The sequence below is a fragment of the Dromaius novaehollandiae genome, chromosome 14, assembly GCF_036370855.1.
Source record: "Dromaius novaehollandiae isolate bDroNov1 chromosome 14, bDroNov1.hap1, whole genome shotgun sequence".
Lineage (NCBI taxonomy): Eukaryota > Metazoa > Chordata > Aves > Casuariiformes > Dromaiidae > Dromaius > Dromaius novaehollandiae.
The window spans coordinates 14,626,528-14,643,958 of record NC_088111.1 but is presented as its reverse complement, the minus strand read 5'-3'; the positions used below and the strand labels follow the sequence as shown (position 1 = coordinate 14,643,958).

General features: G+C 43.8%; 1 protein-coding gene across 1 annotated transcript; it reads left to right on the top strand.

Annotated features, from left to right (window-relative positions):
* The first annotated feature begins 392 nt into the window (after nucleotides 1–392).
* LITAFD (LITAF domain containing) lies at nucleotides 393–13,135 on the top strand. The gene is made up of 5 exons (XM_064520420.1): nucleotides 393–516; nucleotides 8,787–8,905; nucleotides 10,682–10,741; nucleotides 11,793–11,952; nucleotides 12,436–13,135. Exons 2-5 carry the CDS (start codon nucleotides 8,800–8,802, stop codon nucleotides 12,542–12,544), a joined length of 435 nt encoding a protein of 144 aa, XP_064376490.1. The 5' UTR covers nucleotides 393–516; nucleotides 8,787–8,799; the 3' UTR covers nucleotides 12,545–13,135.
* Nucleotides 13,136–17,431: the final 4,296 nt, after the last annotated feature.

Here is a 17,431-nt window from a genome sequence, read left to right as displayed (position 1 = left end):
GACTTAGATAAAGTCAAAATGTCATACAATATATATACTATCTATCTATATATATGCACACACACACACAATATATATACACAATATATACAACTCTACCTATGTTTTTTTATCACTCTGTGATGGTTTATATAAAAGTGTGATGGGTTAGGATATATATACCTCCCCATCGTCCTCAAATTATTCCCATGTTTCTTCTAATTGTCTCCATCCAGCTTTCAAGTTAGCAAGAAGTAAAAAGTTATGGAATATTAGAAAATTATCAGGGAAAAAACTCTGGTGCAACCTTGTCACACAACATTCCTTTTGCTGCAGAGCAGGTGTGAGCAGTAAGCTGGGACCAGGGTAATTATACACTGCCAACCTGACTTGCTCGCCACTTCAACTAGATACACGACTGAGGCATGACAGCAGGTCATGTCATTGGTCATATGCACTGCTTTCTTCCCTAGAGACAGCTGCATTGAAGAGACGTGAAGCATTTTTGCTCCCCAAATTTGGCACTGCTACCTAAAGGTAAGATTTCTCAAATTACTTGGGGTTGATACTATGGTCCTTAGGAAGTAAAGAAAGGGAGGTGGCAAGGATTTAAACAGACAAGGAGTCTGATGAGTAGGACAGCTGTCACTTGGTTTTAAATACTGACTCTGTAAGATTAAATTCTCAAATCTGACCAAGCTTTGGAAATCTGCAAGCTCCCTCTCATCTTCTTAACACCTGGAGGCAAAGGTTTGTCTTAGGGTATTTTAACTGTCTCCTAGAACAGATCAGAGATGGAAAACAGGAAAATGAGCTTTCTCATATGATGAAGACGTGGACAGTAGTAAGATGGGAATGTCAGTCTTCACAAATGTACCTTGATTCACAAAAAACTTTGTAAGAGTTGCTAAACCAAGTACAGATGCTACATGACATGCTACTGAAGCTAGGGACATTATTTTTACATGGATATTAGTGTAATGCTGGCTACCCATGATTTACTGCTGGCATGTTCTCAGTTAGGGAATGTTAATTGCTAAAAGAATCAAATGAAAAGATGGAAATATCAAATTTTAAGGTAATGAAGTGATAGAAGCAATTGTGTAAGGATGCACTCGATTCAGACAGCTACAAGGGAAAGTGAAAGCCAGTTGTGTCAATAAAGGTTAAAGGCTCAATCTAAACTTGGTATTTCCTATCTTCTGTTGCTTGCTGAAGTTTTAAGATAAGTCAAAGCCAAATCTATATGGCCTACACCACTGCAGAATAGTCACAGTGTCTCCTTGATAAGGAACAGTGTTTCTATATACAACAGAGCTGAGCAAAACCAAGACTAATTAATTTGCTCATCATGACTGTTGCAGAACAGGAACTGAACTCATCATTTTTCCCCCCAGTCCAGGTTAAGGCACTAACCACTGGACAATACTTCCTTTTTGTGGTTAATCCTCTATTTTGGGAATGCTAAAGAGGGAGAGAGTTCTAATGCAATCCTGGGGCCCAATCCTGCTTATCCTTCAGAAAAAAGGCCTTGTGAATGTGAGTGAATTTGGTTATCTGAAGGAAGCAAGGGATTATGCCACAAACAGTAAATTATGGAACAGGGTTAAGGAGATGCATCTAGTTTGCATGAAAGGTTAATGCAGGAATAAGTGACTGAACTTATTTAGTATTTTAATTAATAATCATGACAAAAAGGAGTGGCTAATAAAATGTATGAATAATGAGACAAAGTTGGGAAGCAGCAAATCTACCACACATATAGAATGAAAAAAAACTACAGAATTGCAATAACAGAATTTATATGTACTGTAAAAAGACAAAGCAGTGCACTTGGAAAGTACCATTAGGAATTTCAGCTACAAATTGGGAATTCTTTAGTAGAAAATGACATAGGAGGAGAAAGACCTAATGCTAGTGGATGACAGCATAAAACTGCCTGCATGAAGTAGGTGCAGAAAAGGCAAATGTGTTACTGGATTATATTAAAGAAGGCACTTCCACTAGATAAAAGAAGGCAATCATACCACTGTATAGGCTGAGAAGAGAGCTCATCTGATCACTCATGTCCAAAAAGGATGAATTCGTTGTACGGCAAATGCAGAAAAATGTTGACTGGTAGAAATGAGAAGGACCCAACAAGCATGCTTAGCCACGTAGAAAAAAGGCTGCAAGGAGATAGGAATGCTCTCTGGGCTACCTGGAGTGGAGAAGTTCAATACAAGGACAACACTCGTGTGATAACAAAAAGCAATAAACTACTATGAATAAATTTAGGCTGGAAAAGTTTGTGAAGGCTTACAGTATTTTGAACTGCTGTAGAGGCAGGAGCAACAGGAACAGAAAATTCAATAATAATTATTGACTGGCACTCGCCTCATGAAGGGATAACTTAGCACAAATGCCTGGCCTGGGACTGGACTGGAAAATCCAGGGAGTCCCTGCCCAGCCAGCAGCCCCATGAATCCAGGTAGGCAGGGTGAAGCTGCAGATCTGCGTGTGCAAGTGTTGCAGCTGTGTGCGCAAGCCTGTAACCAGGCAACCAGCCCTCCCGGTGCACAATTACGGCAACTGCGTACTTTGTTGTTCTTTTTCTTTTTTAAAAAAAAAAAAAAAAAAAAAAAAAAAAGCTTCCAAATCTCCGTGGGCTTGTGTCACCATTCAAAATATCATGAAGGAGAAAATGTTCTCCCCAGATGAAAGAAAGAGCTCTTTCTTTTCCAGCACAGCTCAATACACCAACATTTCACTCTTCAGTGTATGCTTCCTCCTGTTTTGTGAACAGTGGTAATGCTCATTTTATTTTCCTTTACCTTACTTTACTTAAACTTCCATTTAAGCCAATGAGACTTGTAATCCATTCCAAATGGACATGAATTACAATACACAAATACCTCCCTGTTCACGCAAGGGGAGGGGAAGCAGTATCTTCACAAAGACTTTCTGGGTTCTGCCCAGCTCCCTGTGTCAATGGCAAAAACATCCCTATGACTTCAACAGATGAACAACTCAGTTCTTTCACTGAGCACTTGAATCAGTGACCTTAAAAATTGGCTAGCAAGTCATTGCAGTCAACAGACAAGCCAATGGAACCAGTTGAAGAGTTTACAATAAGAAATACTGTTGTCACACTCAGTTGAATCCCCCATGGCTTCATCCTCCCCATTGGAGAAAGGAAGCTGATAGTTTGACACAGCCTTAAAAGCCAGAATGGTAGTAGGATTAAAACTGGAGTAAAGATCTGGGAGATGGCAGTGGAATATCATACTACCTGCATAGCATTCTTGATCTCATTTTGAATACTTTGCAATGTCCCACTTTTAATTTGCTGCCTGCAGTCATCCATTTTAGCTAATATTTAAGAATAAGAATTAATAAATACCTGAAAGTTGCTAGCCAACTCTTTGCTTATCTATATTAGAGCTGGAACTATTCCTTCCTGAATAGCAGAAAAGCCCCAGCACATTGTGACTATTACCATAAATGGCCAATTTTGGGCTAATTAGAAAAGAGCTTTTCACTGAGGAATTCAGTATTCCACCACCAGTTGAAAACTAGAATTCAACTGCTTCAATAAAGCAAAACAGATGCACTCAATCCTGTACAAGCCACAGATGCAACTGCGTGCCAGCAATGGTTTTTTATGGTCACTCTTTAAAATGGCAGAGTTTGAAATTATCTCATAAACGCAGCTGGAAAGACTAAATGCCCAAAAAGACATTAAACTAACAATGACAGGAGAGCAAGAACAGATCAACAACACACTACAAGTCTTTCAGCCAGCATCCTGGCAGCCGACAGATCACTGGTGGAAACTGCTGTATCTCCATGTTTCCATGAAATCTGCAGATCGCTTGCTATAATGTTTTAACAATAACTATCCAAAATACAAAACTTCTGAATGGATTACAGTCTTCTTCAAATACCTGAATGAGTAAATATTCTCCTCCAAATTCCACACTCCTTTTTTCAGGCTCCAAACCAGCTCTTACGGAGGTCAATGGCAAATCCCTCACTGACATCAGCTGCAGTTGGCACAGGGATTAAGCGCTTTTGTTATAAGGTGACTGCTTCCTTCCTGTGCTGCCTAAGATTCCGGATGCCATCCTGGTACACGACTGATAGCCACATTCTCCATCTCCTGCCAGATGACATGATACAGATCCATCCCTCACTGCCAGCTCTAGTACAGACAGGACACAGAGGTGCCTGTTTGGACCTCCAAACCTTTCTCAGATATCCCCCTCCACCTTCTTTTCTGCTCCCAGGAAAAGTGCTAGGTTTTTGTGAACAGGGTGCTAATAGACTCATGACTGGGCCCAGGGAGCAGGTCCACTGATTCAAGTGGAGTAGAGATAGGCCAGTGTCAAACCCGCTCGAAAACCTCTTGAAAACCGCATTCAGAATCTGCAGTATGAGACGAATTACTAATCTCTTGCTAAAAAGCCTCAGTTAAATTAAAAAAAAAAGATCAGTTTTTACAGACATACCACATCACTTTGTAACTAACTTTGTAACTCAATCTACTTCTGAGAAGAACTGCAATTAAACAGAATACTGAGACAAAGGAAATATTACCTGGACACATACATGCCTACCAAATCCTGTCTGTCTTCTCTTCTTTTCAGACGATGATTTCTAAATATGAATGAAGAAGAATTAGCACTGCAGTGAACTTCAGTTTCTCAAATGAAACGATAAATACACCATTGGCACAGGCTCATAGGATTAAAACAAAGATGTATCAGCGCTAAAGTAAACAGATTTCTGAAATGACTGTTCTGTAACTCCCAGTTTGCATTCTGTTGAGTTACACCGAGGTCCAAATGGACACCAAGTCCCATAGGGCTCTCCCTTCTCATGAATGTTTCCAATTTAAATACCACAACATCACCTTTGAGGAGATGTTTGTGGGAAAGACACATTCCTGCCAAAATTGAAATCAAACTGGAAAAAATCATTTTTGAGGTGAAAAATGCCTGATTTGCATGCACAAGACCGTCTCTCTGACCACCATTGCAAACATAAAACACCTGGAAAACCTTTTTGAAAAATATCACCAAGAGGGCAGTAAAGTCATTGCTCTCTTTCCAGCTACTGGAAGCAGAAATGGGAGGCCAAATGACAACTCTGCTAGGACTCCTGAAAAGATTGTCCTCTGTGTGCCTTAATTTCCCCTTTATAAAGCACAAAAGACAGTGTCTGTGCCTCTTCACAGGCAGCTGGAAATACATGTCCAACTATTCTTATCCGTGGAGTTTATTTAGCCACCAGGGATGTTCAGGAAGAGACATGCAGAGGGCCAGCGCATACTGGGAAAGTGGGACCCTGCTGTGGAAATTGTCAGTTTAGCAACTTTGCTAGACAGTGTTGACTGCTCTTTAGACTAGAATGTGATTGCCTGGAGCAAACCCAGAGGAAGATGATGAAAACTGCCATTCTCCCATAGGATATGTCTTTCCTGAAACATAAAGGCTTTGTCATTTCCACCTTCCTTTCTCTGGACTGGCCCTTTGCACATGTGCCTTAGGGTGATTTGCCCTTTTTTTTTTCTTCATACTTATTTCCACAGGATTTAAAGTAAGCTACATTTTCCAGTGCAAACTGATTTGGCTTCTATGTAGGAGAGACTGAGACTTCAGGGGAAAGAAAGCACATACTTGTTTCTGTTCCCTGGGCCTATACACTTCTGCCTGCAAATCAAGCAGTTCACACAAGCATGAAATATATGTGAAGCACTCAGGCTTCAGCAACACCAAGCCCCTATTTCAGGAGTGCACACAGGTCTGCTCTGCCCTCACAGGGAGCTCCATTTACACCGTGGGACTGCAGACAGGACCACTTACCTCATCTCCCTAGCCATTAAGTGTGATCCCTTAGAGGTTACCAGTTTCTGGAAGGGAGCCTTTAGGACTTCTTCCTACTCCTGATCTCTTCAGGAGTTGCTGCCTGCCAGCTCTCTTCACCGCCTTTTCCTACAGGGCCGCTAGCACTGCCTGTTGTTCTCTCCCATAGTCTTCTCTCCAGCAGATGAGCACCTAGGAGAGAAGAGAGGAAAGGCTCTATTTCTAACCCATGGCAATAACATTTACAGGTTAGAGATCACAGTCCCAAAGAGCTCTCAGATATCACAGGCACAATAGAGAACAAGAACTGAAAGTCATTACTTACATGCCAAACAAAAGGGTCTATTGAGTTGCATAAAACACAGTAAGAAGAGATACCCTAAGAAACGCCTTTCCTAAACCTCTGAACTTGCAGTATTCAGGCCCGGAGGTTAGTGAACCCCCTAGTACTTTTTGTCCAGGCAGGCTGAAGAAGCCCCTGCAGAAGCTGGGGCCCACCTGCCCATCCAGTTCTCCTGGCTCATTCCTCTGGGGCAGGTCCTCTATCACAACATACAGAGCTACTGGTGGCACGAGCACTGTTACATAACAAGACATTGAAAGTGGAACACGTTCAGGGCACCAAGTTCATCGGCAGCCTGCAGCACTGGTGCCCAGCGGCTGGACCTGTAACCCGGTGGGACTCCCATTTTGTTCCTCATTCACAGGACAAGCCACGTGCTCTTCTTCAGCATCTCCTGTCCTATACACCCAGCTGGTGCTATTATACTAATACCTCACGGGGTGGAGCAAGGATTAGTCAGTGTTTGCTTACATTCAGCTGTTAACTTGCAACTCTCTCACTATGTTAACCACTATTATTATTCCCTCCTACCCAGCACCATCGGTGCCTCATAACAGGCCTTTTGCCTGGGCCGACGGTCACTGGATGAAATTCAGAAGCCCTTTCCTCCTTTTTCTGTTCTACAGCAAGTGAGATGACTTCAGTAGAAATGTCACCAGAACTACGGCACTCAGCATTTAGTGTATGGCATTTACACACCAAGACAGCAATAAGCTGGAAACTTGAAGGGAATCCCTATATTTTTTGTCCATCCTTGCCCCAGGGAAACAGCCCTTGCTCAACACTGGCTAATCTGACATTCAACCATCACGATATTCCTGAACCCGCCGTTATTATTGATATACTGAGTCTTCTTCCTCTACAGATCATTACCCTCCCTTGTCTCTCATAGCCATCACCTTATCTAAGGTCTCTTCATTCTCAGCTTTTCTTTTTTCCTTCTCAGCATGATTCTCATGAAGCTTCACGGACCTATTCATTCCTCTGATGTTCCCTTCTTAAGCGGCCTGATATAATCACCAGTTTTAATGTCTGTCTTCACAAGAATCACACTGAGATGCACTTCCCTCCATCCCTCCTCTCCTATTCAGTCCATATATTAGCAATTTTCTCCAACACCTTTGGCCTTAACATGGCCAATGCTAAATTTCTGGGTTTTCTCCACGCCATCCTATTTATTCTCTTTATTATTCATTCTGTTACCATTTTCCTTATCACTTCCCACTCACTGACTTTGTAAAAAACATGTCACTTTTGTGATACTTTTAAATTCCTCCTTCTCTTCCCCCCTAGGATTGACCCTTCATTGTTATATCATCACTACCATTTTCCCCTCTTTGGCCTCCCCCATACGTATTGCCCTCCAACACGCCTTGAAAACAGAGCTGCTGAAATCATCTTGCTTTGCTCAGAAATTTCCATCGTCCTCCTGTTTGACCTCATATCCAAGCAGCTCGTGCTGACTTGCCAAACATTACATTTCTCAGTCCCCACTTGCAGAAGTGAGGGATTATATTACTAAGAGATGCTGGAGAAGCATCACCAGCGAGGCCTGTCCTGGTCACTAGGTGGGACAGGCGCAGTCGTGACGCAGAGCAGGGAAGGCGTCTGCACAGCTGAGCGCGATGCCAGGCCAGCACACAACACGCAGCTGCACCGCAAAGTGCTCTGCAGAGTTCCCTAAGCCCTGTGAGCAGGCAGTAACCTGCACCAGACTCATTTATCAGCCCCTCACAAACATCTTTGCTCCTCTTTCCCCCCCGACTGCCCTTCCTCACTGGCCTGCATGAAAGGCCACAACTTTCTCCTGCCGTGGACTCCTACTGTTAACATTAGTAGGAAATCAGCCAGTAAATACTGGTTCAAGGGACAGCTACGGATAATTAATCCCATTCTATTTACAGTAATACAAGTACACATCTCCAGCTGTATCCTCTTCCTCCCACTTGCCTTTCCTGCCAGGAACAGTTCCTGCTAACACCTGCAAAACAAACCTAATTTGTGGCCTAATCTTGTTCAGGACCTTAGGCAGCGCAGTCACATTTAATAACGATCTTGCCCAACACGCGTCTGTCACACTAGCAATAAGACAATAGTTTCGCAGTACAAAACTGGTCACTGTAATGATGACGGCAAGGTTGCACAATAACCACATGAGAGACAGACCCAAATTGCCACTGGCTGCACAGCTGCAGGTTCTGACTTAATGACGCAGGAAGGTTTTTCACAGCTGGTTCAAAGTGTACCCTTCCCTTCCCTGATCAGTTTGACAACTCATAGAAAAAAATTATGTTAACTTCTCCACAAAGGTAAGTCTTTCGGTCACAAATTTGAATAGCGTGTTTTCTGGGTGAACATTTTTAGTTTTTCAGCACAAAGAAATACGTAAGGAAAGATGATATTTTCTGCTCCTCCCTCCTGTCTTCCTCATCAGGAAGCATAACAACTCACTGCACCTTAATCTAGTCTATAAAGGAGCCAAAACATGAGATCTGCCAATTTTCCTCCAAATAAAATCTGTGAGTGTGAGAACTAGAAATTACAGAAGCAGGCACTGACAAATACAGTGCACTGAAAGTCGCTTACACTTGAGTTTTATTTTGTGCTATTTTTGGCAGGAGAACCACAGAGATGGCTAGGGAGAAGGGACTTACAGAAATTCCTATGATTATGTACGAACCGCATCGAGAACCCTACGTACAAGAACCCTCTGCACCAGAATACCGCGGGCAAGAGGGTAAGCAGATTTCCTCAGAAATATTTTGGAAAGACCATGCTCTTGGTGGGTTATGTGACAAATGCTGCTGGTTTCTAGAGAAGAACTGAGCTGGGTCCAAGAGGGTCCAGCTTTGCCAGAACATGACAGGCTTAGCAAGTGCCTGTGGCAGTCTACAGAACTCTGGAAACACCACTTGAAATAGAAAAAATATTTTTGTTGGCGTAGTTAAAATTACTTTCCTAACAACAGGACCTTTACTGAAAAAGGAGTTGCAGTTGCATCTCTACAATAGTTTCATATTCCTAACGAGCACACGTTCAGCCAGAAAACTTTATACATGGACCTGCTGTCCATGTCTTGCTTAAATTGTAATCTAGTTTTCCAAACGATTGGCCTTTCCCCAAAAGCTCCTGCTGCCCAGAGCTGCCCTCGCTACGTGAAATGGTTATGCAGTGGGGCTCCATATGGCACAACAATCCTTCGCCAGTGCTGTCTCCCAGAGGAGCATCGTTATTGAAGCGCTGGCAGTTCAGCTCAGTTGAGTGCAAGCAGATGCCAACAGCCACCTTCTGCTGGGTTGGCTTTTTCCTCAGCAACTGGGCATTGCACTCACACCTGCACAAGTATCTCACTGCATTTGTTTGTCTTCCACCTCTTGGAGCCCACACTCATGCAAAGACACCCTCAGATATCAGTGGTTTTACCTGGACCACCTTCCTGCTATTGAGGAAACTCGTTCACCAGATAGGATTGGAGCAAAAACCAGAATAGGAGGTCAGAAGGTGACTAATAGGGCTAGATGTGTCAATAATGGCCCTCTAAACTTGACTCATTTTCAGAGCATTTTACTCCGATCAGCTCTCTGTGCACACACCCTTGTCTTCCAAAGACCTCTCCAGCTTCTTTGTAAACTCTCTGAAGAACCTACACGAGGTTAGGAAGAAAAAGTCTCGCTTGCTGTGAGCTACTCAACCAAGTAAGAGACAGGCATTGAGTTGCAATGTCCTGTTCTGTCCTTGCACAGAGGGGCAAACAGGAAGCAAGCGCCTCACAAAAACCTACCAAACGATAACTCCATTGCATTAAGCACCTCTGACAAGCCAGTCAAGGAAATAGCCCTAACGTTTTTTTCAACTTTGCTGTTTGATTTTGTCTCACTCTGAAAAATTCCAGTTTTGTATCACGCTGCCTTGTGGGCTTATTCCCTGTTTTTTTCTGAAAGGCTCAACAGGGTGGGCTGGGCGCCCACCTCAGAGCAGCTGTGCTTGGGAGCAAGGGTTTGTCTGACACTGTGCCACCAAAGCCCACAACAAAAGGGAGAAAGATCTTTAATGTCTTCTAGAACAAAGGGTATGAGAAGACTCCTTGGCTGGAAGTTAAAGCTGGATAAAATTCAGACTAGAAATAAGGCTCAAAGTATTAATAGTAAGGGTAAAAACTACTGAAACGACCCAGCCAGAGGTGCTGGGAATCCTCTATCAATGGAGTCTTAAATCAAGACCAAGCATCTTTCCAGCGTTATGCTGAAACACAGGCTGCCTTGGTGCTGAAACAACGAATCCGATTTCCTGGCTTATGCTACACAGCAAGTGAGACTACCTGGTTACTTCTGGCTTTAAAAACCCACAAATCAAATCGGTAGCACTTGCTCCCTGACCTCTACTTCATGGAGTCATGCCAGGCCTCTCCTGCGAGGCGTTTCCCCACGCAGCTGCTCTTCAGACTCCAAACAAGGCTTTCAGGATGCATGAGGTGTATGCCTTCTTATGTTTTACTCTGCTTTTCTTTTCACAGGGGGTTACGAATATCCTTCTCCCCCACCTTACTCCTACCGAGAAACAGTCGAGCGACCAGGTAAGTGCCAAGGGGTTGTGTTTCTGACAATGTTCATAGCTCAACATATTAACAAAAGGAAAATTTTAAGATCTACAGAGAGGATGGCGTATTCTGACCCAGTCACAACCTAGGAGGATGGAAATTTTCCCTAGAAATATGTGGGGGATAAACTAAGAAGCAATTCATTTTTCCAACACTAGCCGAGCAACAGAAGCAACCATTTTTTTCTTAACCAGCTAAGAACAAGGACTTTCGGAACAACTGATTTTAAGTCTGGTTTATCATATTCTTCTTCTCCTAGTCACCTTTTTATAAGTGGAGAAGTCCAAAGGAGACACTGAGGAAAGGCTTCAAAGAATAGTCAAATAACTGTTTGGGAGGGAAGGAGATACACAGATTTAAAAAAAAAAAAAAAAAAAAAAAAAAAGTAAGACCAAGATATCCTATATCCCACCTATCTATTTTTCACTGAATACATTTTTGCAAAAAACCCTACCCTACAAGGGGTATTTACCACATCCCTCTGAGAGTATGACAGAGCCAAGTTCAGAATGAAAAAACATCATGGAAGTTGCAGAATTTCCTAATTGAGGACAGCACTAGCATGACATTTTTATGTTTAAATAGCTTATTTGATGGATTTCTTGTACTTACTGGAAAGCTGATCCAGAAAGCCCCTATATGTCCTTGAAACCTCCTCTTCTTCAGGGAGGATATGCACTTTCATATTATTTTAAAACATCAGAAGGTGAATTCTAACATGCCAGAGTACATCCATCAGTGGACTACCTAATTGTGGAGATGATCCCGTAAGTAATTCCCTGTATATGTCCTTATCTGAGTAAACACCGGCTATTGGTTGAGACAGCGTAGTGGGCTACACGGAACAAGCAGTGCAGTGTTTCTTACGAGTATTCTTGAAGAAGTCAATAACTGTAAGGTCAGCTGGCCTAGACTGGCCACTTCAAGAACCTACACTCTACGGTTAAGAATTGCACAGCCATTTATAACTCATAAAAGATTTCCAGTGCTTCTAATTTTGCTGCTTCTTGTTTCCTCTTGAACTCAGTTTACATGGTGTCTCAGCCGCCAGTCATTTTAGCAGGAATCTTCTCAAGCAAACCAGCATCCACAATATGCCCTTCCTGCCACCAGCACATTACCACACAAGTCACCTACAGACTGGGCAGACTGTCTTATCTTCTGTGCACCAGCTTATGTATGATCGGGTAAGCTCTCCTGTAGGCTTCCAAGATTCTTCATAGTAAAGGGTTAAAAAAAAGATAGATCCATCTAAAAACAAAGTTCTATCTAATGGTTATGTAGACAGCTTTTTTTCTCACTGCTAAGAAGTCAGTCTGTTTATACTAGATATAACCATCATGGCTACAGGGGATGTGAATTAGTGCTAAATTTAACCAGTATGTTACTGCTTTTCATTAGACAAGCAAAAAAAAAAAAAATTGCAAAACGCTGTCCACTTCCCTACCAAAATTCAGAATCAGTCCCAGAACCAGACTAATGCATAAGATGTTAGGAGTGAAGGCAATTAATCACTGGGAAGATACTTTATATTAAAAGACTCCGGCAGGATGTGGATTCATGGCAAGCAGAAGTGGATAAGGCAAACAGAATAAGGCAGAGAGAATAGATGCAACCAGTAGAAAGAAAAGTTAGTAAATCATGCATGTTTGTGTCCTCTTTGGCTACAGGTGCTGTTTTGGATGCTGCTTCGTTCCTCTGCTCATGAAGATCTTCAAGGACGCAGACCATTACTGCCCGTTTTGCCAATTTCATATTTATAGATACAAAAGACTGTAAGAACAAAGTTTATACAACCGTATGATGCCAAGTCTCTCCATTTCCTAATGGTGTAAGATTTCATAGGTAAAAATACTACTAGGAAACATAAAGAAGTAGGCTTAAATACTGCAACTCCCTCACTGACTAATCCAGCTGAACTTTATCATCACATAGTTGGACTGACTAAAAAAAAAAAAGCCTCAAGCCTAGTTTATATTGTCACTTGAATTTATACTCTATTTGGATGCTTTTCTTGAGCTATGAAGTGATATGAAGTGACCAGCTAGTGAATACTTTGGTGCTCTCATCGCTCCATTCAAATCTCTAATCCAGCTGGGACACACTCGCTCCTGGACTTTTCAAAACATCAGTAAGTGAGAGGTTTGCAAATGCATGTTTTGGATAAGCACTTCATTTTTACACCAAAACTGACTGGTCAGGATTTGTTTCTCTGTGCTCCTCTTTGTATGGGACCTACCCCTGCAGGGCTGTGGGTGGTACAGTATAGCTGATTATTTATTAATGGGATACTAAGTTATTAAATTGTCATGTCTGTTATATATGAGGTAAGGAAATAAACCTTTCATCATTACCAGTTCTGCCAAAACACCTCCTGTCTCTATTGCTTCTGTGACATGCTGCAGCCCAAGCAGAGGTCCAAGGGCAGACTGCAGCACCCCATTCACAACAACAAGCCAAGAAGGCAAATATGTACAGAAGAAAAAAGAAAAAAAAAAGTTAAAAACCACAAAGCCCTCCTCTTACCTCTGCCTTCTCACTGCAGTGCACCATCTCCGAAACAACGATGTACTAAGCTTTACGCACTGACTCATCGTAGTTCTCACCCAAAGTCACTTATCTCGTAAACTCGGATCTTCACGCCGCACCGTTATTTGCCCAGAAGCTGCCCAGACCCCGCTCTTACTGCGCTTACTGCTGGCTAGAGAGCTGAACAGAGGAGCAGAATGAAACTCGCCATTTCGGTGCTTTAGCAACATAAACACTTCCACGTTAGTAAGCCGCCGGGGTGAGCGGGACGTGGGGGGTGCAGCACGCAGGGTGCCCCGCCGTCGTCCGCTATTTCACTACCGCAGTCGAGGGAACCCTGCGTGCCCCCGTCCTGATCGATCCTCTCGACGCCAGGATTTGCCTTACCACAAGAACAAGGTCCCGCGCGCCCGGCAGCGAGCGCCGTCGCGGCCTCGCCCGCAGGCTGTGCGGACGCGAGGCCTGGACGCTAGGCCGGGACATGGCGGGAGCCCGCGGCGGTGTCGCCCTGCGCGACCAGGCAGTGGGACCTGCCACGGCTGGCCGAGACAGCGGGGAAGCACCGCTGCGGTCAGGCAGAGCGGGCGTCCGCTGCCACCTGCTCCCCTTCTCCCCCCAAAACCGGGGGCTCCAGCACGCATGGGCCTCGTGCGCCTCAGGTTTTGGGGTTTGATACGCTGGTTTTGTGTTCAACGTAGCGTTTTTGTGAACAATACTGCGTTTTGCTATGGCACAGCGAGGCGGGCCGGAACGCCGCCCACCCGCGGAGGGAGGGAGACGCTTACGCCAAAGCCGAACCCGAAAACCCCTCGGGTCGGAACGCGACCCGCGGCAGCGCCCAGCGACGCCCCCGGGGCTCCGGGCTACCGCCTCGCTGCTCCAACGCGCTCGCGCGGGGGAACAGCCGCAGCGCGCCCCGCTCCGCGCCCGCGGCCCCCCTGCCCGCCGCCGCCTCCCCTCAGCGCCGCGCCGGCCCTTCCCGCCCCTCGGCGCCGCCCCCGCGCGCCCCCTGCCGGCCCCGGCGGGACCCGCCGCGCCGCAGCAGCCGCCCCGGCCCCAGCTCGGAGTCGGGAGGGAGCAGGCGGGAGCGGCGCCGCGGCGGAGCCGGGCCGGGAGCGGCCTTACCTGAGCGCGGCCCGGGGCAGAGGCGGGGGTGCTACGAGCCGCCTCTCTTCCGCGGCCTCTCCTGCCCTTTATCGGAAGCCCCTTTCCCTGCTTTTTCCCCCTGAGCGCGCCGCGGGTGAGCCCGGGCACCGCCGTCCTGAAGGGGGGGGAGGCAGGGTTTGCTAAGAGCTGCGCTTGTAAGCACGAGTCACAGCGATTTCTTTGATTTTTTTTTTGTTTTTGTTTTTTTTTTTTAAAGGAGCTCTCTGCTCTGTCCCCCTCCCAATTTAACCTGGTAAGTTAGGGAACGCAGGAGGTGACCCTGGAGCCCGTGTGTGCTCACTGATGAGCCCCTTCTGCTCATTTCACATTCTCTCCTACACGAAACTAAACTAGTTTTGGTTTCACTGTCAGAATTGCTGCAAAAGCCAAAAGCTTCCATTGCTGTAGAGTTGAACTAACAGAAAAAGCCAAGTGCGGAAGTCTAGAGTTATCAGAATCACAGAACAGTTGGGGTTACCCCATGCCTCCTTCCTGCACAAAAAAACAAACCAAACCAAACCAAACCGAAGTGTTTCTTGTGTCTCCTTTCTGCTAGTAAAAAAAAAAAGGCATTTGCCTCTTCCCTGCTGAGAAGGAGGTGTGTTTTCAGACCGAGTTTAAACATACTGATTATTTCACACAGATCAACCTTTAGGTCTGATCTAAGTACGGGACCTAGTGCCAGTCCTGTGAAATCCCTCATCACTCTCAATTTCCTAAAGACCGCAGAAATTAATACTTCTCTTTTGCATCTATCCACAGTTTTTGTCCAACAACTACACCCAGAAGCCTGAACTTTGTTGCAATGAAGCGGAAAGAAATCCTTGAAGGGTGAATGCATAACTTGGGACAATCCATGCTTGCTTTGGGAAACAGCACCTTTCTTCTTTGTACATATATTTTTTAATTAATTGTATAACTGCAGCTGTTTTTGAAAAGACTGAATAAAATCCTAGCTAGAAATTGAGGCTTTAATTACTGATTTGCTCTCAAAAACTACAGTAATTAAAACCTACCTGTACAACTTTTATTTGATTACAGCCTTAACATCCAAACAAATGCTTACTAGAGAAAGCCAGGGAAGGATTTAATTGTAGCTACCAGAAAGATATTACTACTATTAGAAAAAAAAAATTAAAAAGTGGGTGCATTGATTTATTTCCTATTCCTAGGCTTCCCTACACCCTAAAATTTTATGTATTAGTTGCCTCATTTACAACTCCTATGCACTTTGAATATATACTTACAGGGAGACCCCTTTCTAAAACTAAAATAAAATAAAATAAAAAGTCATTTACTGACAGCCATTCAGCATCTCTGCAAAACTGATGAGAAAACCAACAGGCTTCCCCCCCACACACACACTCTTCTCTCATGGATGGTCACTAGTAACACAGTCATGGGTCACGTTTCACTATGTACTTGCATCAGCGAGGCTGCTTATTAAACGCTCTAGGCACTACTGATGCCCGTAAGCTCTAGGTAGCACCACTGTCTCCAGATGTTTCCTGCATTTGTTGCTGTTCAAGTCAAATACTGCCCAAATTCGATACAGCACGTTTCCCAGCAGAGGTAACTTGTATGATTAATAGACACACACATGCCATAACATCCATGCAATACTACTTATTTTCCATTGGATGGCACTATTATAAGTAAGATCACAATTCTGAAAAGTGGAAACTATGGATATTAAAACCTAGCTTTTTAAAAAACATTAACTTTGAAGAATGCAGTAGAAAGGAGTTGCCAGAATAGCATTTCTCAGTATGCATTAACTTTAAATTACTTGGAGCTTGTCTTTATTACCAATAGTATCTATTTAGCTAATAGCACATTTTAAAATGGCTTTAACTAAACGAGCGTGGATTTGTCCGTGGACTTTTGTTTTGGTTCAAGTAGCAGAACTCCAGTGTTTAAAATATGGAGAATAGCATGGCATGGGAAAAAAGCATATTTGCATCAATGGACGTAAAATGTGTTTAGCAACTATTTTTCGGGCAAATCAAAGCTACGTGCATGGACCAAGCTTGCATTTGTGCTAGGGCAGCAGCCTGAAGTTTCAGCCTAGTAGGCTTCACAAATCGAAAAAGACTCATTCCTTTTCTGAACAGCAAAAGGAAAAGGTACTGTATAAGAAAACCACGTTGCTAGCAGCATAGCAGAAATCATTTTAGAGCAAGCACATTATGATTCAGTGCTCCACAGGCCTTTAGCTATAATGCTCAAATGCTGAACAGAAAATCCATACATCAATTAGCCTGAACTGAGATTTACTGCCAGAGTGGTCCCATCTAACACATCCTTTTCAACAGACCTTTCTCAGAACTTAAAAATGTTACAGAAGGGTATGCCTGCCTCTTACACTGCTGTATTTAGCATGTATCCTGCTGCTTAATTAGCAGATCCCTTGTTGGCCCAATCAAAAACAAAGCAGGTGGTGACTTAAGCTGCTTGGAAACAAGCTGTCCATTATCTGCATTTGAATTTTCATACTAAACAATCAGATATATCTATAGGCTGGCTGTAATAGAAATGTTCAGTACAACCCTCGGGGAAGCTGAACACTTTGACCCCAACTGAGTTCTGTTGGATTAAGGATAAATGCTGTTATTAATCTCTTACCCATCCATCCACACCAGCTCCCTGTCCTCAGAATCCTCTCTCTCAATCTGAACAGGTTTTGTACCTTGCTGTGGTAGCATCTCCACAGAACAGCACGGGGCTCCTGTCCTTCTGGCAGTCTTCACTAGTATAGCTAAAAAAAAGAGAGAGATTTAGACCACAAAAGATTTTAAATGATTTGAAGACTGTCTCCTTGAAGTTCTCTGAAATGCTGAGCAGACCAAAAAACATGAGTGAATACCAAGCTATTAACTAGGTGCATGCAGGGAGCATTTGATTGAAGAATTCATGGGCTCTTACAATATTCACATTATTTAAAACTTGGGACCTCTGAGAGGAGCACAAGCTTGGTAATGCAATTTCTCA